General features: G+C 54.0%; 7 protein-coding genes across 7 annotated transcripts; 2 read left to right on the top strand and 5 right to left on the bottom strand.

Annotated features, from left to right (window-relative positions):
- Positions 1-1217: 1217 nt before the first annotated feature.
- GUITHDRAFT_155337 (hypothetical protein) lies at positions 1218-2116 on the bottom strand. The gene has a single exon (XM_005822935.1). It carries the CDS (start codon positions 2106-2108, stop codon positions 1356-1358), a length of 753 nt encoding a protein of 250 aa, XP_005822992.1. The 5' UTR covers positions 2109-2116; the 3' UTR covers positions 1218-1355.
- Positions 2117-9932: 7816 nt separating this feature from the next.
- Positions 9933-10849, bottom strand: GUITHDRAFT_160172 (hypothetical protein; the record flags this gene model as incomplete). Its single annotated transcript, XM_005822934.1, has 3 exons — positions 9933-10082; positions 10151-10722; positions 10831-10849. 3 exons carry the CDS (start codon positions 10847-10849, stop codon positions 9951-9953), a joined length of 723 nt encoding a protein of 240 aa, XP_005822991.1. The 3' UTR covers positions 9933-9950.
- A 740-nt stretch (positions 10850-11589) lies between these two features.
- On the top strand, positions 11590-13144 carry GUITHDRAFT_90083 (hypothetical protein; the record flags this gene model as incomplete). Its single annotated transcript, XM_005822933.1, has 5 exons — positions 11590-11671; positions 12009-12112; positions 12190-12706; positions 12828-12986; positions 13043-13144. The coding sequence occupies exons 1-5, from the start codon at positions 11603-11605 to the stop codon at positions 13142-13144; spliced, it is 951 nt and encodes a 316-aa protein (XP_005822990.1). The 5' UTR covers positions 11590-11602.
- A 101-nt stretch (positions 13145-13245) lies between these two features.
- Positions 13246-15867, bottom strand: GUITHDRAFT_117794 (hypothetical protein; the record flags this gene model as incomplete). Its single annotated transcript, XM_005822932.1, has 1 exon — positions 13246-15867. One exon carries the CDS (start codon positions 15865-15867, stop codon positions 13246-13248), a length of 2622 nt encoding a protein of 873 aa, XP_005822989.1.
- Positions 15868-17071: 1204 nt separating this feature from the next.
- Positions 17072-18567, top strand: GUITHDRAFT_117793 (hypothetical protein; the record flags this gene model as incomplete). The annotated part of the gene is made up of 4 exons (XM_005822931.1): positions 17072-17312; positions 17534-17638; positions 17719-18087; positions 18284-18567. 4 exons carry the CDS (start codon positions 17072-17074, stop codon positions 18565-18567), a joined length of 999 nt encoding a protein of 332 aa, XP_005822988.1.
- On the bottom strand, positions 18523-20377 carry GUITHDRAFT_155334 (hypothetical protein). Its single transcript, XM_005822930.1, has 12 exons — positions 20207-20377; positions 20032-20115; positions 19892-19972; positions 19783-19833; positions 19675-19733; positions 19542-19625; positions 19422-19492; positions 19277-19362; positions 19150-19224; positions 19012-19095; positions 18694-18723; positions 18523-18637 (listed from the first exon to the last, which is right to left on the bottom strand). The coding sequence occupies exons 1-12, from the start codon at positions 20354-20356 to the stop codon at positions 18584-18586; spliced, it is 909 nt and encodes a 302-aa protein (XP_005822987.1). The 5' UTR covers positions 20357-20377; the 3' UTR covers positions 18523-18583.
- A 382-nt stretch (positions 20378-20759) lies between these two features.
- Positions 20760-26828, bottom strand: GUITHDRAFT_117791 (hypothetical protein; the record flags this gene model as incomplete). The annotated part of the gene is made up of 31 exons (XM_005822929.1): positions 20760-20817; positions 20957-21010; positions 21151-21206; positions 21260-21321; positions 21372-21413; positions 21468-21549; positions 21608-21660; positions 21705-21732; positions 21792-21839; positions 21883-22068; positions 22113-22163; positions 22521-22647; positions 22776-22849; positions 22896-22923; positions 23157-23200; positions 23298-23346; positions 23530-23650; positions 24234-24312; positions 24396-24453; positions 24622-24722; positions 24774-24940; positions 24984-25035; positions 25159-25209; positions 25477-25536; positions 25855-25900; positions 25945-25993; positions 26350-26389; positions 26432-26495; positions 26543-26603; positions 26644-26727; positions 26780-26828. 31 exons carry the CDS (start codon positions 26826-26828, stop codon positions 20760-20762), a joined length of 2124 nt encoding a protein of 707 aa, XP_005822986.1.
- Between the last annotated feature and the right edge of the window lie 8 nt (positions 26829-26836).

Here is a 26836-nt window from a genome sequence, read left to right as displayed (position 1 = left end):
ATGACAAGTGCCTGACTGTGTCACGGCCAATCATCACCCGTCCCATCGAGTAGTTTTTTTCCCCAACTCAGAGTTGAAAGTTGTGATCGGACCGTCAGGCTCACTTCCGGCCCCGTGGCCGGGCCCGGGCCGCACGGAGGCTGCCGCGCAGTGCGGTCACCGGTGCGGCACTCCGCACTAAGTTTGGGGGGCAGCAGTCGGCAGGATTAGGTTTGGTTCTCGCTGTCTTTTCTCTTCTCGCCGTTTGGCCTGTGCGACAGTGTCAGGGTCAAGCCTCCTCGTCACCGTAGGCTGCGGCTTGGCTCAGACATGCGGCCAGGCAGCCAGACTGTGACAGTGTGCGCTGTGCGCGGCCCGCGGCCGCCGTGCTTGAGTCAGCTTCACTGTCAGGCTGCGGCAGTGCCAGGCGGGGCCCGGCTCAGCGCCGGCGCTGCGCGGCGAGTCAGCCAGCCTGGCACCGTCCTGTACCGGGGGGGGTCACTGCTGTCCATTCCATGGCATTTTCTAATGCTCGCTTTGAAGGCTTTTGATCATTTTCGAGCGGGGTACCTTAGCCCAGGATTTTTGAATGGTCGGCGCACTGAAAATTTGTACCAGAAACTTCGATAATGGTTGAAAGTATGTTTGATTCGGGGACCGTGTCACCAACAGTGTCATAGCGCGAGGTGGCCCAATGTCTGATTTTCTTACAAAATGACTTGTGCTTTTGCCGATGATTCTTTGCTTGACTTCGAAGCTTTTGCGCGTCTATGTGCAGCTGGAATTTATCATGATGCATTTTAGCATCTGCTCCATGTCGAAACGAGGTGAAGTAATGATGGAAACAATTTTTGAAGCCCTCTGCATTCTGTCCAAAGAGGTCACCTAGAAGCGTAAACTTTGCTCGTACATGAGAAGTGTTGATGGTATGCTGGCTCAGCTTGAGATAACTAGCCGCTACTTGTAGCAAGCTATCATCGGTGTCGCTTATCTTCAACGTTTCGTGCCCAATGTTTTGCAGAAAATGTAACAATTTCAGCACCATTGCGTCAGTGAACACTGCATAATTCTGTACAGTTTTCAAGTCGATGTCTTTGAAAGCCCGTCGACAATATGAACAGGCTTTGATGCAGTGTCGAATGCTTTCCAGAATTACGAAGATATGTTTCCAGAGTTACGAAGCGTAGTGTTGAGCCAGAGATCGGACAGTGACAGGAGAATCAGGGTGAAGAAAGAGAGATGACTAGAATGTGTATTAGCAATAAAAGTCATAGTAATTCTAGGTTCAAACATGTTTACTGAAGTATGATTGCTTCAACAGATTCAATTCCAGGTACTCAGCACCACTGAAATATTGAAATGATGGGAGTGTCCAATTAGATAAGCTCAACACCCATCACCCTGATAGATCTTCGCTCCTTTCCTTTCGCAAAACCATATTGCTCAAGAGATCCTTGACCAAGGACCTTCGAAACTTTGAAACACTCTAGATCCTTACGGAGCACGATGAAACAAATTTCTATTCGTTGAACCGGAAATCCTACTAAAACAAGATTGTCAATGAGTTCCTTGAAATATTGTAGTTTCAGATCATGATCTTTTGCTGCGGTTACTTGTACAAACCGTACTAATTTCCTGCTTCTACTAAGAAACACCCCATCATATCCTGGATGGTTGAAATCAGGTGGTCGCACCCAAAAGTCGCAGCTCTGACTCTCCACCACTCCTTTCGTAAGAGGTATCAAGCAAGTCACGACAGGGGCAGCCTGCCAAGCTTCTTGCGCGTCTTCACCTCGCACGTGCAATGCCAAACCTTGGTGATGTACCACCATGAAGAACAAATCTTCAAGCATGAGTCCTTTGGCAACTGGATGATGCATTGTGCAGAAATGCACCAAAGACCGTGTAAATTGTTCACACCCTGTTTGAACGCAAATCTTCTCTGTAAGATACCTGCTTAAGAATACAGTATATTCTGACTTGTCTTGATCCTTGTATATCGAAAAGAGTCGATTGATTGCAGCCCCACTGTACTGCCCTATCTTTGTGGAGAGAGTTTCAAGAAATCCCACGTTTTTGACAGTGTTAGAAACGTCGTCGATAATCTGTTGACTACTCATCTGAAACATGTATCTTGATGATCCTCCTGCATAATAATACTTGGACAGTATTCGATCTTCTCGGCTCAGATTGCTCGAAAATGACCGTTGAGCAACCGATCCTCGAGACAAGTTTGCATCTAATTTCCTTTCAACAGAAGAGTAGAACAGGTCGTCCATCACTGCCTCTTGATACTCTTCCAGTCTCCATGACTCAAGGAGAAATACCTCCACGCCCCAAACCTGATCATCTTCCCACTTCACCTTGTACCTGGTCTGCATCGATGAAATAAAGAGCACTCTTCTATTCTCTTTCTTTTTTTCACGCCATCGCATCAACATATGCTGCAACATTTTGTGCGAGTCTTGCAGGAAACCATCCAGTACGAATACATGCTGAGAATCATCATCCACACCATTCAGAAGAGCATACAGAAAGTCATCATTTGTCGTCTGCAATTCAGCTTCATATACAGTTTTCCTTGCAGCGATCCACTGAACAGCCTTTGCAGGATAAGGAGAGATATGCATCCAACTCACCCCCCAGACCTCCCTGTCAATGGAGAGTGCGAATGCAAGGCCTGTAAGAGACTTTCCCGTCCCTGGTGCCCCCAACACCCAGCCCAAACTTCCTGCTTGCATGACTCTTTTTTGCATGAAGTCCATCTGCTCCCGAAGTCCCTTTCTGCTGAAAATTCTCATGCCCTTCTCCTTTACATCCTCGTCCTCAAATGCTCGTAACCCAGACTCCTTCCCACTGTCTGCCGATATATCCAAAAACAACTTCGTTTCATCGTACACAAAACGATCCTCCATTGCATCAATCACGGAAGTCGACTTCATTATTTCTCCTGTCTGTAAGCGACCTCCAGCCATATAATTGTGAATCAAGAATTTCTGCTCGAGCTCCTTCTTCTCCACTTTGAGCTCGCGCTCCTTGGTCTCAACCGCATTCTTCAGCTCGAGCTCCTTCGTCTCAAGTTGTGTAGTCAGCCTTCGCTTCTGCTCCTGGTCTTTGCAGCTCTCGATCTTCTGCTCGAGCTCCTTCTTCTCAACCGCATACTTCTGCTCGCGCTCCTTCTTCTCAACCGCATACTTCTGCTCGAGCTCCTTCTTCTCAACCGCATACTTCTGCTCGAGCTCCTTCTTCTCAAGTTGTGTAGTCAGCCTTCGCTTCTGCTCCTGGTCTTCGCAGCTCTCGATCTTCTGCTCGAGCTCCTTCTTCTCAACCGCATACTTCTGCTCGAGCTCCTTCTTCTCAACCGCATACTTCTGCTCGAGCTCCTTCTTCTCAACCGCATTCTTCAGCTCGAGCTCCTTCTTCTCAAGTTGTGTAGTCAGCCTTCGCTTCTGCTCCTGGTTTTCGCAGCTCTCGATCTTCTGCTCGAGCTCCTTCTTCTCAACCGCATACTTCTGCTCGCGCTCCTTCTTCTCAACCGCATACTTCTGCTCGAGCTCCTTCTTCTCAACCGCATACTTCTGCTCGAGCTCCTTCTTCTCAAGTTGTGTAGTCAGCCATTGCTTCTGCTCCTGGTTTTCGCAGCTCTCGATCTTCTGCTCGAGCTCCTTCTTCTCAACCGCATACTTCTGCTCGAGCTCCTTCTTCTCAACCGCATTCTTCAGCTCGAGCTCCTTCTTCTCAAGTTGTGTAGTCAGCCATTGCTTCTGCTCCTGGTTTTCGCAGCTCTCGATCTTCTGCTCGAGCTCCTTCTTCTCAACCGCATACTTCTGCTCGAGCTCCTTCTTCTCAACCGCATTCTTCAGCTCGAGCTCCTTCTTCTCAAGTTGTGTAGTAAGCCATTGCATCTGCTCCTTGCCTTTGCAGCTCTTGATCATATCATGAGTTTGTGAGACAGACTCGAGCAGCAAGCTCACTAAGTCTCTCTTGCTGTCGTCTGGATCCTCGGTCCTTCGGCGCTTCGGCATGTTTTGGAACCAACTCCCAACTCTATTATTTTTTAAAGCTTTTTATTGACTGAAAAGAAAAGGCAAACCGGAGCAAACAAAGGAGGACGATGATAAAGCCTACAAACCCGCCTCAATATAATACTAGGAAATGAAAAAAGGCAGCGAAAGCCGCTACTCCAACCACGCAAAAAAAAGGGGGGCAGTCCTCGGGAAAAAACTGTGACAAACTTTTATGGGGTGTTGACTGAACCCGTCTGTACTGAGGCTTTGGTTCTCATGATGATTTATTAGTGTGACCAGGCCGGGCCCTGACTTCAACTTTCACTAGTAACTATCAATCACTCATCGACGGTTACTATGATCGCCCGGCGGGCCCGGCCCCCGTACGGTCGGCGGACAGTCCGATCCGAGGCCGCCGGGCCCGCGGCGGCGACTCGTGACTCCGGGCGGCGGGCCCGGCCGCCCGGCGGCCCGGGCGCCGGACTCTCAAGGTGACGGTGTGACACACAGGATCTCCGACCTTACTGGCACTGTGACGCCGCGGACCGTGTGAGGAATCCGAGTCCGCCGGGCCGGATCCGAGAGGCCCTGCGGGCCTCACCGTCCGCGCGGCGGCCTCGGGGCCGATAGGGCCGCGCCGCGTGGTTAATCCAATCCGATGATCATCGGGTCAAACCGCCGTCACTTCACACGGTGCCAGCTTTGGAAGCCTTCAAAGTTCGCGCGGCGAACCGTTGAACCGTTGAACTGCAGGGAAAGTTGCCGGGAAGTTCGGCACTGAGTGCACTGTGCCAGAAATTCAAACCATATTCTGCTGCCCCGGCCGCCGGATCCTTCAAGTTTGCCAGAGTTTGTGCGAGTGACGGAATACAAGTTTGTTGACTTGTGCTAGTCCAAAGTCACGCAGATATCACATCGACCCTAGTTGTAACAAGACAGTTTTTGCTTAACCAGAATTGACCGGGAGCACATGAGAGATAGACTGTATGCTAGGATGTGAAACCCAAGCATCCAGACATGAGGGGACCTTAGTAAGACGGCTAGGAAAGCCCCCTCTTCATCCCACTGATGGAACGTATGCCAGCCGCCGTGCCAGTCAGATAGCGCCGAGTTAACAAAAACTCTCCTGTAAACCATCTTGCCAAGACGACTTACGTGTTTGGCAAGGCGGACGATGTAGCGTGTGGGACGAAGAGGGGGGCTTTCCTAGCCGTCTTGCTAAGGTCCTCTCATGTCTGGATGCTTGGGTTTCACATCCCTGCATACAGTCTATCTCTCATGTGCTCCTCAACTCTGGTTTTGTGTACATTAAACTCGGTCTTGAGCAAAAACTGTCTTGTTACAACTAAGGTCGATGTGACGTCTGCGTGACTTTGGACTAGTACAAGTCTAACAAACTTGTATTCCGTCGGTTATGGGCCCCGATTACATGCTCAATCATGTTGATCTTATATTTGGTTAGTTGAATTGTTTACTGGAGTTTTTTCTTTCTTGGTATTGTTTTCCCGTTGCTGTTGACAATTCATGCAAATTCTATCAAGCTGTACACATTCGGATGACTCCTCTCTTCAATCAGGCTCTCTTTCTAGCCGCAAGTTGTTTAGGCCTATCTCAGCCTCAATTTGTTTGATTGATCTTCGAATAGGAAAAACAAGCCTTTCCCCAGCCAGATTGGTCGGTCGAATATCTGCTTAACCGTGTGGAAACGCACTTGAAGCTGATTCGATTCTTATTTTTCTTGATCTTTGAGTAGGATCAAATGGAACTACCAGGAGATCTGGCGGAAGTTTTCATGTCATGGAGCTAGGCTGTGGCATGCATAACTGGAGCTACTTCTGGATCGGCGAACAAGGTACAACTGCACAACAATCTTCGAATGCCTTGAAACGGATGTTCCATCTCGCGGCAGCAATCTCTGGTCACAAGTTCTTTACGGTTCAAAATTTATCTTTTGGTCTTCAAATGCCGGCGGGCACGCTCTCTCTTTTGGTCTTCAAATGCCGGCGGGCACGCTCTCTCTCTCTCTCTCTCTGTTATCTGAACTCCGAAGTTCTCTCCTCAGCTCGCCAGGCATCTCCCTTATCTCTGCACTGCCCATCTAATAGCCCTGCATGAAATTCTTCTTCAGAATGGACAATCCTTGAATGGTTATTGCCCACTCAGCATGACTGTGAACTTGACGTTGTATCATCGTATCTTGACTTGGAACTCTGCTGACATTCTCTTCAAGCTTGTTTGTGTGACTTTCTGACGTCCGATGTAACGTACTATTTCAGAAACTCGGGGGGAGGATGGAACGTATGCCAGCCGTGCCAGTCAGATAGCGCCGAGTTAACAAAAACTCTCCTGTAAACCAAGACGACTTACGTGTTTGGCAAGGCGGACGATGTAGCGTGTGGGACGAAGAGGGGGGCTTTCCTAGCCGTCTTGCTAAGGTCCTCTCATGTCTGGATGCTTGGGTTTCACATCCCTGCATACAGTCTATCTCTCATGTGCTCCTCAACTCTGGTTTTGTGTACATTAAACTCGGTCTTGAGCAAAAACTGTCTTGTTACAACTAAGGTCGATGTGACGTCTGCGTGACTTTGGACTAGTACAAGTCTAACAAACTTGTATTCCGTCGGTTATGGGCCCCGATTACATGCTCAATCATGTTGATCTTATATTTGGTTAGTTGAATTGTTTACTGGAGTTTTTTCTTTCTTGGTATTGTTTTCCCGTTGCTGTTGACAATTCATGCAAATTCTATCAAGCTGTACACATTCGGATGACTCCTCTCTTCAATCAGGCTCTCTTTCTAGCCGCAAGTTGTTTAGGCCTATCTCAGCCTCAATTTGTTTGATTGATCTTCGAATAGGAAAAACAAGCCTTTCCCCAGCCAGATTGGTCGGTCGAATATCTGCTTAACCGTGTGGAAACGCACTTGAAGCTGATCTGGCGGAAGTTTTCATGTCATGGAGCTAGGCTGTGGCATGCATAACTGGAGCTACTTCTGGATCGGCGAACAAGGTACAACTGCACAACAATCTTCGAATGCCTTGAAACGGATGTTCCATCTCGCGGCAGCAATCTCTGGTCACAAGTTCTTTACGGTTCAAAATTTATCTTTTGGTCTTCAAATGCCGGCGGGCACGCTCTCTCTCTCTCTCTCTCTGTTATCTGAACTCCGAAGTTCTCCGGAGTCCTCAGACTCTCTTATCTTATCCTCCTTCTCTCGTCATTGCATCAGCTCGCCAGGCATCTCCCTTATCCTTCAGAATGGACAATCCTTGAATGGTTATTGCCCACTCAGCATGACTGTGAACTTGACGTTGTATCATCGTATCTTGACTTGGAACTCTGCTGACATTCTCTTCAAGCTTGTTTGTGTGACTTTCTGACGTCCGATGTAACGTACTATTTCAGAAACTCGGGGGGAGGATGGAACGTATGCCAGCCGTGCCAGTCAGATAGCGCCGAGTTAACAAAAACTCTCCTGTAAACCAAGACGACTTACGTGTTTGGCAAGGCGGACGATGTAGCGTGTGGGACGAAGAGGGGGGCTTTCCTAGCCGTCTTGCTAAGGTCCTCTCATGTCTGGATGCTTGGGTTTCACATCCCTGCATACAGTCTATCTCTCATGTGCTCCTCAACTCTGGTTTTGTGTACATTAAACTCGGTCTTGAGCAAAAACTGTCTTGTTACAACTAAGGTCGATGTGACGTCTGCGTGACTTTGGACTAGTACAAGTCTAACAAACTTGTATTCCGTCGGTTATGGGCCCCGATTACATGCTCAATCATGTTGATCTTATATTTGGTTAGTTGAATTGTTTACTGGAGTTTTTTCTTTCTTGGTATTGTTTTCCCGTTGCTGTTGACAATTCATGCAAATTCTATCAAGCTGTACACATTCGGATGACTCCTCTCTTCAATCAGGCTCTCTTTCTAGCCGCAAGTTGTTTAGGCCTATCTCAGCCTCAATTTGTTTGATTGATCTTCGAATAGGAAAAACAAGCCTTTCCCCAGCCAGATTGGTCGGTCGAATATCTGCTTAACCGTGTGGAAACGCACTTGAAGCTGATTCGATTCTTATTTTTCTTGATCTTTGAGTAGGATCAAATGGAACTACCAGGAGATCTGGCGGAAGTTTTCATGTCATGGAGCTAGGCTGTGGCATGCATAACTGGAGCTACTTCTGGATCGGCGAACAAGGTACAACTGCACAACAATCTTCGAATGCCTTGAAACGGATGTTCCATCTCGCGGCAGCAATCTCTGGTCACAAGTTCTTTACGGTTCAAAATTTATCTTTTGGTCTTCAAATGCCGGCGGGCACGCTCTCTCTCTCTCTCTCTCTGTTATCTGAACTCCGAAGTTCTCTCCTCAGACTCTCTTATCTTATCCTCCTTATCTCTGCACTGCCCATCTAATAGCCCTGCATGAAATTCTTCTTCAGAATGGACAATCCTTGAATGGTTATTGCCCACTCAGCATGACTGTGAACTTGACGTTGTATCATCGTATCTTGACTTGGAACTCTGCTGACATTCTCTTCAAGCTTGTTTGTGTGACTTTCTGACGTCCGATGTAACGTACTATTTCAGAAACTCGGGGGGAGGATGGAACGTATGCCAGCCGTGCCAGTCAGATAGCGCCGAGTTAACAAAAACTCTCCTGTAAACCAAGACGACTTACGTGTTTGGCAAGGCGGACGATGTAGCGTGTGGGACGAAGAGGGGGGCTTTCCTAGCCGTCTTGCTAAGGTCCTCTCATGTCTGGATGCTTGGGTTTCACATCCCTGCATACAGTCTATCTCTCATGTGCTCCTCAACTCTGGTTTTGTGTACATTAAACTCGGTCTTGAGCAAAAACTGTCTTGTTACAACTAAGGTCGATGTGACGTCTGCGTGACTTTGGACTAGTACAAGTCTAACAAACTTGTATTCCGTCACCCACACGCCGCGAGTACATGCCCGCCTCGAAAACACGTAAGTCGTCTTGGTTTACAGGAGAGTTTTTGTTACTGACTCGGCCGCCCGCCGCACTGCGTGATATCTGACTGGCACGGCTGGCATACGTTCCATCAGCGAGCCGCGTGACTGCGCCGTGCCAGTTCGCCCCCGGCCCGCGGCTGCGCCGATTGTAGCCTCAGCATCAGAACCGCACCGTACTAGCCTTTTTTTCGGCGGGTCCGACTCCGACGAGTCACCGTGGTTTGCAACAACAACTTGCCGCGCCACCGCACAGTGACTGGCCGCGTGCCAGACTGCCCCGGGCCCGTGACTCCGGCGGTACGGTCACCGGGTACGGGTCGGGAGGCCCGGGCCCGGGCCCCGGTGGCCGGGCCCGCACCCCGGGCCCGGGCCGGCCGGCGCGGCGCCCGGCCGGGCGTCTCCGAGTTCCGGCAAGCCGCAATCATGACCGTACAAGCGGCCTACTACCGTAAGTAGCCTGAGCCTGGCCCAGTGACATGTGACTGATCACAGCCTTGCAAGCAACATCGTTTGCGGGAGTATTACTTTTCATTGAAGTTGTGGTAATTGCATCGCCTTCTCCATCATCATGCCATCGCGACTCACGGCGGCAGTGTGACCGTACCGGCGGCGATCTTTGATCCTCTGAGTCTCACGAGCACGCTCAGCTGAAACTCGGATCACACCTGACACATCATGAAACGGCGAGCCGAACGAGGACAGAGAATGAGCGTCAAGATTCTGAGTTGTAAGGGACTAAGGAAGCGCTGCTGCGGTGTATCAGTGATCGCCTGCCCATTGCACATGGGATGACCAACTTCCCAAGTTCGAAAACGGTTTGTGGTACGGCGGAGGAAAGATAAACTTCAACTGCCTCCATGGGTGGCTCGAGTCAGCCAGCCAGCCAGCCAGCCAGCCAGCCACGCTGAGAGCATAGAGAGGCAGCAGCTTAGTGCGCATGGTACTTCGAAACAGACGCATGGCAGTTAGAGGCAAAAGAAACAACGAGTTTACTCAGGATCAATGTCACTCCGCAAGCCTGCACTGCGGAGCACATCACTGTATGCCTCTGCCATCTCGTACATCCACACGCCAACGATGGCCATGCCAGTGTTGTGCGCTGCTACAGTGATCTCCTTAGCCTGAGGACAAAACGTTAACACGGAAAAACCAAATACAAGCGGAATGAAGAAGAGATTCGTCATCTTACCTTGTCTGCTGTCATACCAGGGATGTACTTCATTAGGGTGTCAATAACGTACTGCCTTGTGTTCTTGTCATCGTTGAACAACAGAACCTTGTACTTCTTCCCAGGATCAGTCTTGTCTGAAGGCCTGTCCATCACAGCTGTTCTTCCACCCTGCCTTTCTTTCTCCATCTCCGCTGGGTTGAAGCTATCAGGAACCTTGAACCCACCAAGCCCATCACCGAAGCCTCCCTTTCCGCCCCCAACGCCCCATTCCGCCGGGTTGAAAGTGTCAGGTATCTTAATCCTTTCGGGAGCCTCGAGCTGCATCTTCCCAAGCACTGCAGGCCTGAGAGTAGCGCATGTTTGCTGAGTGATGCCCCTGGTTCCAGGAAGAAAGCTGGTAGGAGCTTGGAAGCACCAAGCAAGAGGTAGGAGTGCGAGGGCAGCAAGAACCTGTCTTCCCATCATGAACCAAAGAATGGAAGAGATCCACTTGATAAAGAAGCAGACAGCTCTTAGAAGAGGATGATGCAGATGTGCTGGAAACGCAACAGGAAAGCTCCAAGCAGAGCGAACGCAAGCACAGATGCGCACTGAACGAACAAGCAGGGAGATGTTCTGCAAGGGATGGACGGATGGGGGAGGGTCGCGTGCGGGAAAACTGTGGGTAGGGGTGGTAGGAACAATGGTGGGGGTCATACCCACCCCACATTTCGTCATTTTTGGTCAACACCGGTGGTACCTTTATCCCCCTCTTGCAGAGTTGAATATATGGATAAGTACCGGTGATCTAATACACGAGATGCAAACTAGAATTCGACGGGGTGTAATTTGTACAAGGGTAGGTGCCCTGAAGGGTCCAATCCCTGTACCTTTATTAGAACCCCCACCCTCTCTCATGACCGTACCCCAATGCATTGAAGACAACGTACACCACCCCACCCCTATATCTCCAGAAATTTCCAATGGAATCCTCGACCCCTACCCCCCCTAGAACGTACCCGGCCCTTCAGGTAAAGCACTGTACCCACCCCGTATAGAACGATGGAATCTTCTTCTAACAGTATGTAAAACTACCCCATCATGAAATACCCCACCCTCCACCCTCCACCCCCCATTATTAGTTCTCCTGTGGGAAAGCAGTCTCCCAAACCCACCCTACCCACCTCACACTTGGCGGTTCACTGTAAACAGAAATATATTTCAAACCTTTTGTGAGATTTTGGAACATTCTGAACCAATTTGAAAGCAGCTCTGATGAAATCTGAAGCATCACTTGAGTTATTTTAATAATATTAATAGGAATCCAGGGGTAGGTAGGGGTACTTTTTGCTGACAACATGCGGGTACATGGAATAAAGAGATGGGGTTCTTGAAAGCGAAATTTTATGGGTGGGGTAGTGTTATGGCACCCGTAGTTCTTCCAGCAGCATAAGGTATGTTTGACAGGTGGGGTAGTGGCAGCCTCAGCCCATGGCAGTGCCCACGGTCAGGCTCAGGAATGGCGTCGAACATCCGCTGATCGGCTATGGCACGTACAAGGTGAGAGGACACGAAGAGACAAACCACGGAGAGACGCTGTGTGAGATGTGAGATGTGAGATGTGAGATGTGAGATGTGAGATGTGAGATGTGACATGTGACATGTGAGATGTGACATGTGACATGTGGAGTATGAACAGTAATGAAATACGGTGTCTGGAAACCGGGTTGGGATGAAGGAGAAATGTTTTGAACCACCAATGTTTTTATCGGTGTGAAGTCAGCTTAAGATGGAAAGAAAGCAGGGCAATGCCATTCATAGATGTCAGTGGTGATAGCGGTAGCGACTGCTGCTGCAGTCAGGGGGGTAACTCGTTCACCATCTCACTGTCATGTAGATCGGGTTTGTCCCCGCCAGTTCCAACAGCGCGTCGGAGCCAGGGCACTCACCCGACCAGGACCCAGCCGACATCATCAAAGACGCGCTCGCGTGCGGGTACAGGTGAAGCGGAGAGGGGAGAGGACAGTGGGGGATGGGGGAAGCTGCTGGTTCGTTTGCTCACAGGGCGCTGTGCAAAGGTACATCGACTGTGCTCAGTTCTATGGGAACGAGAAGCTGGTGGGGAAGGCGATCAGCGAGAGCAAGGTGCCCCGAGCGGAACTGTTCCTGGTGTCCAAGGTGTGGGGAGACAAGATGTATGAGGGGAGGGAGGCTATCCTTCGGCAGCTCGACCAGACGCTCGAGGACTTGGGGACTGACTACCTCGATATCTATCTCGTGCACTGGCCTGTCCCGGGGAAGCATGTGGCGGCATACCAGGTGCTAGAGGAAGCGCTGGGTGCGGGAAAGATCCGGGCGATCGGGATCAGCAACTACACGAGGGAGGACTATGAGGAGCTCAAGGCCGTGGCTCGAGTGCCTCCTGTGGTGAACCAGATCGAAGTGAACCCTTTCCTGTGGAGGAGGAAGACGTACGATTACTTCATGGGGGAGGGGGTGGTCCTCCAAAGCTACCGGGCACTGCGGCAGGGGAAGGAGATGGGCAACCCCTGCGTCGCTGAGGTCGCCAAGAAGCACGGGAGGACAGCAGCGCAGGTGAGGAAGGGAGGAGGAGACTGAAGGGAAGGAGGAGGAGGAGGAGGAGGAGGAGGAGGAGAGGGATTGGAGGAAAGAGAAGAGTGCACTCGCGCTGCGGGGGAGGCCGCTGACGCTGCAGCAGATCCTAGGGAGATGGTGCGTGCAAAGGAACATCGTGCTAGTTGCCAAGACAGTTCACAAGGAGAGGATGAAGGAGAACATGGCCGTGTTCGACTTCCAGCTGGACGAGGAGGACATGAAGAGGCTAGACGGTCTCACGACCCCCGAGAGTCTGGCGGTGAGAAAGCCGCTCTGTGACGTGAAGGCTCTAGGGAGCTCACGGTGCACTTGCAGGAGTTCAAGGCGCTGTACGACAAGTGCGTGGTAAGGGACACTCCCCTTGCAGCTCTAGAGCCCTCGGAGCAGGGAGTCAAGAAGGAGGTCCTGCTGGACTAGTCTCGCTTCCCTCGAATTCTTATCTTCATCTTCTTTCATCAGCAGACTCGTCATATTCTTTTACCTCTCCTCCTTCTCCTCTTCTCCTCCCAGCCGCGCGCTCATCGCAGTCGCTGCAATGATGAGAGGAGCTTGCGCAGCTGCTCGTCCTGGATCGTGATCGACGCCAACTCGTCCTCCAGCAGGTCATGGCAGTCATGGAGCTGTGCTCCGTACTGCCTTCCCACCTGCATGATGCGGCCATGGAGGATGCGCATCCAGACGGAGTCCTTGTCGTTTCCTTCAGACCGCTTCTTGTGCTTCCGCTTACTGCTCTTGGTCTTGGACGCCTCATCCTCCTCCTCCTCCTCTTCCTTCGTCTCCGCGTCCATGGCGTCGCCATTCTTGGCGTCGGCGCCATCTCCCGCCTGCTCGGGGTCGAGCTTTGGCTTCTTGTTGCCACTCTCCTCTGTCTCGTTGTTGTCCTCCTCCTTCTCCTTCTCCTCCTTCCTCTCGTAGCATTCGTTAGCCAGCAGCACCAGCCCGCGGATGACGGCGATGAGGATGTCATCCTGGTCCCGAGTGGAGGAGCGCAGCACGTTCTTGATGCGAGAGATCCTGTCCGCCTTCTGGATCATCTCCTCATCCTCCTCGTCGCTCGTCTGCTTCAGCTTGTCCAGCTCCTTCTGGGCCTCTGACAAATCCCTCCTCACCGTCCTCACCAGCTCCACCGGCTTCCGGATCGCCATGATCATGAGCTCCCACACAGCGTCTCCCCTCCCCTCCACGTACTCGAAGGACGAGAGCAGCCACTTGGCGAGGTTGATGGGGGAGATGAGCTTCATCGCTACGAACTTGTCCATCACCATCACGAAGCACTGCGGGTTCTTCTTCCACGTGTGCGAGATCGCCGTGGCGCATGCGAACTGCTCCTGCTCGCCCTCCACGCAGGAGCGGAGGACCTTGAGGTACCTGCCGACGATGCCGAGGACATGGCTGAAGCTCTCCCTCCCCTCGTACACCATGGCGGCCACCAGGATCTTGGCTCGGTCAGCGGTCGGCGTCTCTGAAGTGAGGTCGCTGAGGCTGTTTGCCACGAACTCTTCGAGCACGGAGCACTCCTCCCTTCGAGAGAGCGACACCATGTCCTGCACCTCCGTCACGAGCTCCCGCATGTGATCCTCGATGTACTCCGAGGGCGCGATGGCTCCGGTCTCCTTGTCGATGAGCCCCATCAGGTCCAGCGCTCCCTCCACCGTCACGGCGTTCTGGATCCGCTCGAAGTAGGAGAGGCGGACGCAGCGCTGAAGTAGCGCGGCCACGAACCTGCGCTTCGGCGAGTGGTCCGGCAGCATGACAACGTCCAGCCAGTCGGCCCACAGCCACTTCCAGTCGAAGTTGGAGAAGTGAAGGGAAAGCCACTCCACCACCCGGTCAACGCACTCCGCCTGCATCGTCGGCACCGCGTCGAAGAGGTAGTTGATCGCTGCTCCCAGCGCCGGGTGCATCGTACTCTGGAGCCTGCAGAGCTCTATGAGGGTCGAGGCGTAGTAGGCCACAGGGTGTGTCGAGTTGGGCAGCCGCAGCATCTCGGAAAGGATCGCTTCAACAACAACCCCCTCGAACTTGGGGATCGACGGGAGGTTCAGGATCTGCTTCGCTCCCTCCACCACGTTGCCCTTCAGCCCCCCGACCCCGGGCTGGTTCTTCAGCTCGGGCTCAAACAAGTCCCTTGTCCCCGCGAAGAAGTGCAGGATGTCCCGGACGCAGTCCTGGATGACCCACAGGTTGGGAACAGGAACCTCGATGAGGGAGGGCAGCAGCCGGAAGCTGACAGGGATCCTCCTGACCCCCTTGGGCCTGCTCTTGGTTCCCTCTATCAGCAAAGTTGGCATCTGGTGTTGAGTAGGCGAACGGCGGAGGCGCGACGACACTCGACCTGTCCCGTCGTTGAGCGGAGTGACCAGACAGTCTGGGCGGATCCACCGCGCCTCCATCAAGCACAGCACCATCTCCCACGCGTCCTCCACCGCGTCAAGGGGACCAGGGTCCACAGGCGGGAAGGACTGGAACATGCTCAGGCAGCCGTCCAGCAGCTCCTTCACCGGCGGGCGTCGCTGCATGTAGTCGCGGAGGATGCCGAAGATCTCTTCCAGCTCCTCTCGCTTGTGCTCCCGCAGGGTCTCGCAGCAGTAGGGTATAGTGCTCATGACCAGGTATGCACAGAGGTCGCGACGACGAAAGTGGGCTCTCGTGTCGCGCGTCACCGTCAGGAAGTCGTGCAGAAGGCCGACGAGTCCGGACATGTAGAGGACGCCGCTGCTGCACAGGGCCGCGGAGAAGCGGAGGACGAGCTTCTGCGACAGGAAATCGTCGACCCTGACCGCATCCTCCAGGCGAGCATGGACGGCGTTGATCACCCGCTTCCCGAACTCAGGGTGCTCCACGTTGACCATGCCGACCAGCACGCCCAGGACGGGCACTTTGCTCCCGAGCTTGCAGACGCACTTGATGATGAGGTCGATGATCCAGTCCCCATCCCCTCGCATCAGCTGTCGCTCCACATCCTCCGTCAGTTGCATCATGTTCGCCTCCATCAACGACGGGCGCTCGTCTCCTGCTCTGATGATCCTGTCTCTCAGCGACGGGTCGGCGCCCTTCATGCCAGCAGGAGGCAAGGGAGTCGCCGCAGCTGCATGCTGTGCCTTGGCTCTGAGGTGGGCAGAGTCGGCTCCCGGACCCATACCCCAAGTTCCATCTCCTCTCCCCCTTCCTCTCCCCCTCCCCCGAGGGCGCGAGTCCCACTGGTCACCTCCGAACATCTTGCCTCTTCTCTTTCACTTCTGTCACAAGATCCGCTCGACCCTGCTGGAAGGTCTGAGCTCTGGCTGCAGAGTGTGGAACCGTCTCTGAATCAATACGCGCCCTTGTCTTCACGGAACAAACGATGCTGTGATTTACACCTCTCTGCTCTGTGTGGTCCTGTCTTGTCGTGCCTCCGTCTCTGTCTCTGTCTCTGTCTCCTCTTCTCTCCTTCTATCTCTACCTTTTCTTCCTCTGTCTTCTTCTCTTCCTCCTCCTCTCTCTCTCCTCCTTCTTCTTCTTCTTCTTCTATCTCTCTTCTTCTTCTTCTTCTTCTTCTTCCTCTATCTCTCTCTTCTTCTCCTTCTTCTTCTTCTTCTTCTCTCCTCCTTCTCTCCTCTGCTTCCCGTCCCGCGCGCACAGGAGGAGGCGTCGTCCTCCTGCTCCTCGCTGCCCGTGCGCCCACATATATTACCACCCACACCCCATCTTGTTGCTACAAATTCATTGTAGACTAATGATTACTTATAAAATACAGTACTAAATCGAGCTTGTATTTCACTTAAAAAGTGTCCCTGCAGGTAATAAAAGTTTACTTACCTAATCATTGATTTTTACTCACTGGAAATCAGCAGAGGCAATTTCGAATGTTTACTCATCTAGGAAATTGATTCTACTTTTACTTAATACATGTCACAACTACCCACCCACCCAGAGACACGTTGAAATCCAAATTAAGTGGGTGGGGGTGATATGTTTTTAAAAAGGATGACTTTTAAATGCAAGGGGAGCGGAATGGGGGATAAGAATGGGACAGTGACCAGAGAGGAGTAGGACAAGACAAGAACAGGATAAGATGGTAGGAGAAAGTTTGCGGTATCATGCTCGATGGTAGCGAGATGGTGTGAAGATGTGTTTACGGTTTATGATGATGGATGGAGTCAGGATGTAGCGATAGATGCCGATGTCTGCAAGAGGAAGGTAGCTGAGCTTGCTGGATAACCTGCATTGAGAGATCAGCAAAAGAGGAGGAGAAGGGGGATCAAACACGTTCTCACCTCCTTTGCGACGCATATTGCATTGACCATGAATCTTGTCAGCCTGTCATGATTGCTGCGATCGAGATCTAGACAAGGGACATCCGGCATGGAGACATCCGCTCGCGTCATGATCCTTTCTATCTTCAGCCATCTCTCCCTCGCATACTGCTGGGCTCCGACCATGTTGCGGTCAGCCCCGCAGGTCTCATCCGTGGCGCGAAGGATCGCAGCTGCCTGCCATGATCGGCCTCGTACCCGACTCGGTCCCCGCATGTCGTCAGTGCCCTCCACATGCGGGGAAGATGCTCTCCTGAGTCGAACGCAAAAGTTCCAAGCCATCTTTACAGGTGCGAGGAGAGTAGACGAGGGCGGGAGAAGGAGAGGGGAGGATGCAGTGTGTGTGAGTGCTAGGAAGGAGGACCAGAAGGTCGATGACTGAGCTAGGGAAGAGGAGGGGCAGGGGGAGGAGGAGGAGGAGGAGGAGGAGGAGGAGGAGGTGGAGGAGGAGGAGGAGGAGGTGGAGGTGGAGGTGGAGGTGGTGGTGGATCCGCTCACTGGTTGGATGCAGATGTGGATGGGACTCTGCTCAACAAGCAGCACCAGCTGGACCCCGAGACTTGCGCGGCGATCAACGAGGCTGTGAACTCAGGTGTCAAAGTTGTCATGGCGACGGGTAAGGCCCGAGGCCCATGGGTGGGGACGTGAGGAGAGCACTGGGGCTACAGGACAAGGGATACACCATCAGCGGGCCAGGGGTCTTCATCCAGGGCCTCCTCGTGTGCGACAACGAAGGGAACGCCATCCAGGAGATCAAGCTGGGCCGGGAGACGGTGCAGGAGCTGGTGACCTACTCCAACACCCACCAGATCACCATCGTCGCGTACACAGACAAGGACATGATAGTGACGTCGGAGACGAACAAGGACACCGACGTCCTGCGCCCGTACAACGAGCCGCCGCCGACGAGCGTCGGAGAGGAGGGGATGCGAAGGCTGGGGGCTGAGGGAGAGCTGTGTGTGTACAAGATGATGTTCATCGGAGAGGAGGCGATCCTCAAGCGACACAGGCCTGAGATCGAGCAGAAGTTCGCCGGAGTTGCTGCCGTCACAAAGGCCATGGACGGTTTGCCCTCTTCCTCCTCGCCATCTACACCCCCTGACTCTGCCCCCTCCCTCAATTCGCCTATCTTGTCCGTTCAACACAATCCTTCTTCACCTCCTCCTCCCCCTCTTCTCTTCCTCTCCTTCTCTTCCTTCCATCCCTACACTCTCCTCCTCGTCCCCCCCCCCCCCCCCCCCCATCTCTAACGGACCCGCAGGTATGCTCGAGATTCTTCCTCCCGGGGCCTCGAAGGCGTCGGGAGTGCGTCGTGCCATGCAAGCGCTCGGCGTGTCTCCTGCCGCCTGCATGGCCATGGGCGACGGAGAGAACGACCTGGAGATGCTGAAGCTTGTGAAGGAGGCAGGAGGCCTGGCAGTAGCGGTGGGGAATGCTGTCCCCAAGCTCAAGGAGGTGGCGGACAGGACGGTGAACGATCATGACAAGTTGGGAGCAGCGGAAGCGATTCGGCTCGTGTTGGAGAGCAACGCAAAGTTGTCTTGAGAAACGTGTTGCTGCCCTAGGAGGCTTGCGAGAACGCCTGCTCCCACTCGGATGGAGAAGGCGTGTAGACCTGAGGGAACGTGAGCAGAAAGTCGGACAGCAAGAGGAGGTGGAGGAGGAGTATACCGTTCGGCTCTTGGTGTTGGCTGCAGGGCACTGTGCGTTTCAGGCAAAGGAAGGATCATCAGTGAAGAATAAATCAAAAGTTACACGATGAAGAAAGAGACAAAATCGAGAAACTGATTCCAACGTGACAAGACTTGCTCCAAGAACGAAGAAGGATACACAGACCCGACATAGTCACATGTAAGGAAGCAGAGAATCTTGCAAAGAGAGGATGTGACAGGCTCTGGAAGGAGCAGAAGGGAGTAGAACAAAGCTAGAGGTCCAGGGGGAGGAGGGTTCTGGAGGGACGAGCAAGAGCTAGGTGAGAGAGCAGGGCACCTGCATGTGGTTCTTCACAGAGCAAGGCACGAATCCCTCCTTCTTCGAGATGATGCTGAACGTCTTGACGTCTCGTTGGAGAGCCTTGAGATCGAAGTCACCCCCGCACGAGGGAGGACGGGGAGCAGGAGCATGTACCTCGAAGAGGGCGGTCGACGCGAGGTCGCGGGAGGTACTGCCGTCGATGCGGTCGGTCAAGGAGACCTGGAAAGACTGCAGAGGAAGAGGATGAGCCAGTGGTCCCTTCCTGTCGCTCATCAGGCACCTGGTGCTCGAAGTCGAAGAGGTTCCCCTCCAGAGCAGACTGGAACTCGCGGTTGGAGTTATAGAAGGGCCCGCCCTGCAGCTGGCCTGCTGCAGCAAGTCAACGCCTTGCAGCGGCTTGCGAGGAGGCGTGAGGAGAGGTCGACCTGTGCGGACGATGGTGTAGTCGAAGCCTTGCTCAGCAGCACACTGCTTGAGGGTCTCCTCTATCTCGTACCTGCCCTCAGGGCTGAGGAGAGGACGAGGGGCTGGGTACGGCTCCTCACCACTTGCCGATCTTCAGGAACGGGTTGAACTTGAACAACAGTTCATCCTTCCTGTCTACTCCAACTCTTGACATCATCACAACCCTAGCGTCACACGCCGTTAGTCCCATCCTGACCCTTGTTGACGATTCACTTCTCTAGCCCCTGGATCCCGCCCAGGAAGTATCGGAGCTGCTGGGAATCGGCCGGATCCTGCACCGCAAACACTCAGCGGATAGCAAGGGACAACTCCCGCACTCTCCTCGGTCGCGATGACAAGCCCTTTGACAACAGGCAACTGATCGTTCACCAACTGCACAACCTTTCAGTCACGCCCTCCCCCTGCTGCCACTCCCCTCTGCTCCTGCTACCTGCACACCCTCGGGAACATGGTTGGGGAAGCCGTCGATGGGCCATCGGAGAGGAGACTTGTCGGTGAAGCCCGGAGGCACCTGAGGGGCCAAGAGTCACTGAGGAGGGGAGGACGAGAAGGAGGAGCAGGAGCAGGTACTTGAACCACGGGCTTGAAAGAGTTGTCGACGAGGACCTTGGTGACACAGATTCCTGTTCTCTCATACGCAGGGACAACAGCCACCTGTCGCTCGAGTCATTCCGGAACTAAATCCCCTCCTCCTCGCATGTTCATGGATCAAGACGAAAACGTGAAACAACAGCAACGGCCTCACCCGCGATCCCTTCTCCACAGACATGCGCAAGCATGTTCGCGTGCTCGTAGGATGGAGCATCCTTGACGAGGGAGCGACCTGCATGAAGCTCTCCGCCTGCTGCCATGTCGCCGCCAGCAACAGCAGCGCGACGCCCTGGCGCCCCTGCATGATGGTGGTGGAGTTTGCCTCGAAAAGTAGGGAAAAAAGAAAGGAAAAAAAAAGTTTAAAAAAAACGAAAAAGAAAAAGAAAAAGAAAAAGAAAGAAATTGAAGCCTGAACTCACTCGATCATCGGACTCCGATCATGATCGAACATCGGATTATAGTGATGATCGAACATCATGGCATCGGATTATAGTGATGATCGGATCATGTCCGATCATCCGAGATGTGATTGGACTCCGATCATGATAATGTGAGATGTCATCGTACTCTGATCATGATAATGTGAGTTAACTTTGAGTAAAGGCAGGCGATGTGAGTCGACACATCAGAGTCGGTGGCACAGGCCCGGGCCCGGGGACCTTTAGGAGAAGTTTACTATCAACACCGTACATGACACTAGTGAATGACTAGAAGAAACGAATGGACCTGTCACTCTCGCTGTCTTCATAACTCACGTTGATCGACCTGCCATCAGCATCGATCAGCATCATCCCATCATCATCATCGCCTCCTCTTCCACCACTGGCACCACAACTACAGGCTCCTCCTCCCTCCCTCTGTTCGGGCCTCTGTCACTCCCTCGTTTCTTCCGCAAGTCACTCACTCGTTGATTGTCATCTCGGTTTGTTCGAGAATCTGTGCTGTCTCTGCGTTGGAACTGTATGTGCTAAGTTAGAGGGAGGAGGAAGAAGAGGATGACAGAGAGCGAGGGGAGGAGCACGAGGAGGATGTGACGGGAGGGACAGGGACGGCAGGAGGGGCGAAGGGGAAAGGGGAGGGGCAAAGTCAGTCAGTCACCCGAACTTGGAGGACGTGAGAACCTCTCGCAGCCTGAAGCAATCCTCGAGGAAGTCCTGAACACACGTCAGCACTCAGCTCGACCCCACCTAGCCGGCAAGTTTCTCACCTCACAGAAAGGTGTCAGGTTCGACCTCCTGCAATCTCCCCGGAACTTCCTCAGGGATGCGCCTGCCGGACTTCTCAGCTCCTCAGAGGACACGAGGTCGTCGGCCGCTCACCCCAGTTCTGGATGATCAACTGTTGCTCCCGCTCGAGCTCTGCTGGGCCCGTCAGCCGACCCGTCAACCGCAAAGTTGAGCAGACGATGACCCCACCTGAACCCGTCCTGCCGTTCTCAGCTCTTCTCATCTCAGCCCGCAGGGAGTGCAGCTCCTTGGCCAGCCTCTCGTTCTCCATCTGCCACGTCACTGAGCTATCTCCACCCCCTACGGCAGCCACGATGCCAGCTGGTCACCTGCAGAGCTCCCAGCTGGGAAATCATCCTCTGGTCTCCCAGCTCGCCAGATCCTGCTGGGTGTAAGGAGACGGGTCGTGAGGGGCGAGGAGCAGACCAGCATAGGAGAGTGACTTCTGGGCGTCCTGGCAGCTGGAGTCAGAGGCGGGCGGCTGCGGGAAGGGGGGGAGGGGCGGGGCTTCACCTCGTGCCTCTTGCGTTGAATGTCCCGCAGTTTGCACTGGAGCTTCAGCTAGCGAAAGGATCAGGCGGGGAGGAGGCGGAGGGCAAGGAACCTCAAACTGATGTGCAATCTCCGCCTCCTTCCTCTGCAAGTAGATCTGGCACTTGGGGCAGACAGCCTCCCTCGTATCGCAGCTGATTTCAATCTTGTTGTTCTCCTCCTGCCTCGCCCCTCGTCCTCCTCCTTCCTCCTTCCTCCCGTGCTCGTGCAGCTTCGCCTTGACCTGGAGCGCGGCGATCTGCCTTCTTCTCAGCTCAGCTGGGGGAGTGAGTTGAGGCTCACCCCAGTGCTGCCGACCACAAGGGCGCTCTGCTTGCTCAGATCGAACCATCCCTGAGGGACAGTGAAGAGAGGGAGGGAGGAGCAGAAGGAGATCAGAGGGGGGAGGAGGGGGGAGCAGAAGGCGAGCAGAGGGGGGAGGGAGGGAGAGGGAGGGAGGGAAAATCTTACTTCGATTTCGTTTTTCACTGCTGCCCCCTTGAGCTATGACCATAAATAAGTCTCCCTTGCAGAGACAAGAAAGTGCGGAAATAGGAGGAGGCGGCAGTGGATGAGAGGAAGAGGACGAAAGAGGACGAGCGGAAGAGAAGGGAAAGGTGGGGGGAGGGGAGGAGGAGGAGGAGGAGGAGAAAGAAAAGGAGGGGGAGAGGAGGATGAGGTGGGGGAGAGAGAGGGGGGGTGAGAACACACCTCGACTCTCGCCTCCCCTATGACTCTCTCTCCGTGCTCTCCTCGGCACAGCACAGACACTCGGACGTTGTCCTGCCCCTCCTCCTCGAAGAAGTAGAAACGCTCGTTGAAACTTGCCAACGAGCTGCTGCCGCCGGTTAGAAGGAGAAGTGGGGAGGGAGGAAACGGTAAAAGAGGGAGCAGGGAGCAGGGAGGAGGGAGGAGGGAGGAGGGAGGAGGAGGGAGGAGGAGGGAGGCAGTGGGAGGGGGCAGGACCTGTATCGAGAGGAGGAGGTCCGAACTGTCGTGCCAGCATAGGAGATAGTGCAGAAGAGCAAGGAGCCGTTGGTCTGTATGCTTGTCAACAGCTGTAACGAGGAGGAAGCTGTGGAGGACCTTGCCGATGACAGGGAGGTTCTTAGCTCTGGAGAGAAAGGGTGAGGAGGGAAGTAGGAGAGGAGAGGAGAGGAGAGTGGCGGGGGAGGTGGGGAAGCAAGAGGTTGAGGGCGGCAGAGAGGTACCCGATGATCTGAATTTCAAGGAGGGAGGAGGAGGATAGGGGTCGTTCTTCCTCAGCAGCTACGTGCTGGTCAACCCCTCGATCGTCGAACCTGCAGGCTCCTCACTCCCTGCTTGCGCTACTGCTCGTCCCATCACCTCCCCCCAAGGATGTGTGCCAGAGCGTCGAGCTCGCGATCGTTCTGCCAAGCATGGATCAGAAGCGGGAAAGGGGAGGGGAAGGAGGAAGAAGGGGGGAGGGCGGGATCAGAAGCGGAGGAAGGCAATGAGGATAAATACCTTGCAGCTCCGGATTTGGTCAAGCGGGCAGCCGCTGATGATGAGCTGCCTGCAGTAGCAGAGCAGGAGAAAGAAGGTCATGAGCAGGAGAATGAAGATAGGGATTTGTGAAGGATGAAAGAGAGAGGGAAAGAGAAGAGGAAGGAGGAGAAAGATATGATGAAGAAGAGGAAGGATGAGGTGAGGAAGGATGAAGTGGGTATGATGCAGGAGGAGGAGCAGGAGAACTTACTTAAACCTGGAGCTCTTGACGTCGGCAAGAGGAAGAGGATTCTCAATGCCCGAGCAGGAGGACCAGAGTCGCGTCGAGGCAGCAGCGACCGGCGACACCTGCGAGCATCGCGGATCCAGGGCTGACAAATCGACCGAAGATGAGCGACAAGCAGCTCGATCTGGTGCTCCTGCTCCTGCTCCTGCTCCTGCTCCTGCTCCTGCTCCTGCTCCTGCTCCTGCTCCTGCTCCTGCTCCTGCCGTCACTGCTCCTGCTCCTGCTCCTGCTCCTGCTCCTGCCGTCACTGCTCCTGCTGGCTGTCTCTTTTCACATCTGTCCTGGTCCCTTTCAAGCTCGTGGACGTAGGAGAGAGGCTGCTCCCCCGGTCATGCGAGAGCATGCGAGCAAAGTCATCACCTTGAGCAGCTCGCTGCCTGCTGCGATGTCGGGGAGCAGCTGAGGAGAGGTTGGGGGAGGAGACGATGGAGGAGGGGAGGAGGAAGGTAGTGAGGTATGCTCCTGCGATGAGGGCGGGGAAACTGAAAAAGGAGGTGAGAAAGTTATCTGCAGCACGAGGAGATAGTGAAGGAGGAGGAGATAGTGAAGGAGGAGGAGATAGTGAAGGAGGAGGAGATAGTGAAGGAGGAGGAGATAGTGAAGGAGGAGGAGATAGTGAAGGAGGAGTACAGAGAAGGAGAGAGGAGGATTAATTCGTGATCGCTCACCCTTCGAGATGTAGCCGAGATGATTTTCAGGTACGTGACCCCGTTTGCCGTCCAGCAAAGCCACCAACCAGCCCTTGTCCTGTCTCACCCGTCAGAAGGGGATGAGGGAGAGAGGGAGGGAGGGAAGGGAGGGAGGGAGGGAAGGGAGGGAGGGAGTGTTACCTTTGAGCGGGAGAGGATAGTGAGGATATCGTTGGGCTTAAAAGAAAGCTCATCTCCTCTGCAAATAGTAAGAGAGAGGAAAAACAAGGAGAGGCAGGGGCAGGGAAAGAAGAAGAAAGTTGCAGGGAAGGGGGGGAGGGGGAGAAAGGAGGAGACAGAAGGAGTAAGTTGGAGGGAGGGAAGGGAGGAGGGGGGAAAGGAGGAGGGGGGAGGGAATGGAGGAGACCGGATTGCATTGTATCCATAGATAGCACGCGCAATCCTTCCCTCCTCGATGTCTCCGCTGATCTGCAGCTGGAAGGGAGGGAGGGAGGTCCCCTGCTCCACCTGCTCCGCCTCTGTTAATCCCTTCCTTCTTCTCTCTCCATGAAGAGCAACCGGACGAGTCGCCGTGTCCTCCTGACCCTCGGACAACACCTTTTCCCTGCTCTTGCCCCCCTCCGTCGCCCACGTAGGAGCAGGAGCAGGAGCGGGAGCGGGAGCAGGAGCGGGAGCAGTTTGCTTGTTCGCTGGCTCGTTTTCCTTATCTGGCATGCTCGTTCGTTCTGCCCTCAAGTCAGCTGCCAGCCGTACCCCAGCTCTTGTTACCTCGACGGAGGAGAAGCTTCGCGAGGAGAGCTCGGTAGGAGACAGCGAGCTCCTGCTGGGAGGTGAGCGAAGGAGGGGGAAGGGAGGGAGAAGGAGCGGGAGGAGTGGAGAGAGGAGGGAGGAGGGAGGGAGGGAGGGAGGGAGGGAGGGAGGGAGGGAGGGGAGGGGAAGTTACCTGTGCGCTTTTGGACAAGTTGTGCATCCGAACGATTGTGATATCGAAAGCCTGAGTGAAGACTGAGATATAGGAACTCACTTGGGGAGGAAAGAATACACAGGGCCGCCACGAGAAACCATAGGCGAGGAGGAGGTGGAGAGAGCAGAGCAGCGGAGGTGGGTATAGAGGTGGAAGAGAAGAGGAGGACGTGAAAGAGTAGGAGAGGAGGAGAGAAAAGGAGGAGGATATCATGGGATTTTTCCTCACTTTTCGCTGGTGGTTTCTGACGGAGAGGAAGACTCTGGTATAGGAGACGCCCTGCGATGCTTGAAGGACCTGAAGCTTTGACAGGCCAGCACAGGAGGCGCCGTTGATTGATACTATCTCATCTCCCACCTGACGCAAGGATTATGCTACAAAGATAGACATATCTTCTCTCCTCCTCTTCCTCTTCCCTCCCTCCCTCCCTTGTCCTTCCTGCCTGTGTGCCGCAAGCCCACCAGACCTTCTGCCTCGCTCCACATCATCTCAGTGCGGCCTATGGAGCACGGCTACACAAACTCTCGTTCGTCAACGAGTAACCTGACGGCTCAACGGAACTCCTGAGCTCCTACCAACAACCAACATCCGTTGCTACCTCACGAGCTACTTGCTCTGCCTCCACAGCAAGGCAAGAGAAAGGTCTAACAGACAGCAAGGGGGGCAGCTAGGCACCTTCAGCAGCCCAGTGCTCTTCGCTGCTCCTCCTTCGGACATGGCGCTGCTGAAGCGTCAGCTCCTATCGCACGCTCGCCAGGACTTCACCTCACGATGCACTTCCCTTCAGCGTTCTTCACAACGTCGATGCCGATCCCTGGGATACTTTGAGAGGAGGAGGGTTGGTGTGGGGCTGGCGGGTAGGAGGGTGTGGGGTTTTGCACGAAGGAGGGAGAGGAGCAAGTGGACGGATCGGGAAGAGGTGGTGGAGGAGAGAAAAATAGAGCAGGGTAAGGAGGGAGGAGGAAGCCAGAGGAGACGATTGGAGGAGAGTGGTGCGCCACCTGCAGTCAGGTGCAGTTGCTGGGTCTCGCATTCAGCCGATGCTGCAACATCTCTCAGATAGAAGCACAAAAGAGCGTAAAGGAGCTTGAGGATGGTAAGGAGAGGAGGGGGGAGGAGAGGAGGGGGAGAGGAGAGGAGGGGAGGAGAGGAGGGGGAAGGAGGAATTACTTCCACGGAAGCGAACAACGTGGATATCATGCTCAGATCCCTGCAGCAGCATCACCAAAGCTCCCATCATCCTCCAACTCACATCCGCATGCCGTAGCTTCATACCCACAAGAGTGTTCTCAGGGCCCAGGATCCGGTCCCTCAACCTGCAGCGCACACCGTCATGCCGAGCCGGCGGACATGCGCATGAGACCTGGCGAGCCTCATGGAGATCGGGACCTCTGGGCTGCTGTCCTGCACAGACTGCCCGTTGACTGGGAGGCTGTCAGCGGCGCCAGGGACTTGCGTCCTCACCTCTGAGGATGGTATCTCCTTTGGCGATCTGACCTGACAGGGCTGCTGCCCAGCATGGAGCGAGGTTCTCTACGACTGCCTCTCCTGGGACATGCAGCTTAGAGAGGAGCAGAGGGCGCACCATGCTACAGGATACCTGCAGCATTGAAGCCCAGGATGACGCCAATGCCGATGGCTTGACGCATATTGATTC

The sequence above is a fragment of the Guillardia theta genome (genome assembly GCF_000315625.1).
Source record: "Guillardia theta CCMP2712 unplaced genomic scaffold GUITHscaffold_116, whole genome shotgun sequence".
NCBI lineage: Eukaryota > Cryptophyceae > Pyrenomonadales > Geminigeraceae > Guillardia > Guillardia theta.
This window is presented reverse-complemented; position numbering and strand designations above follow the sequence as displayed.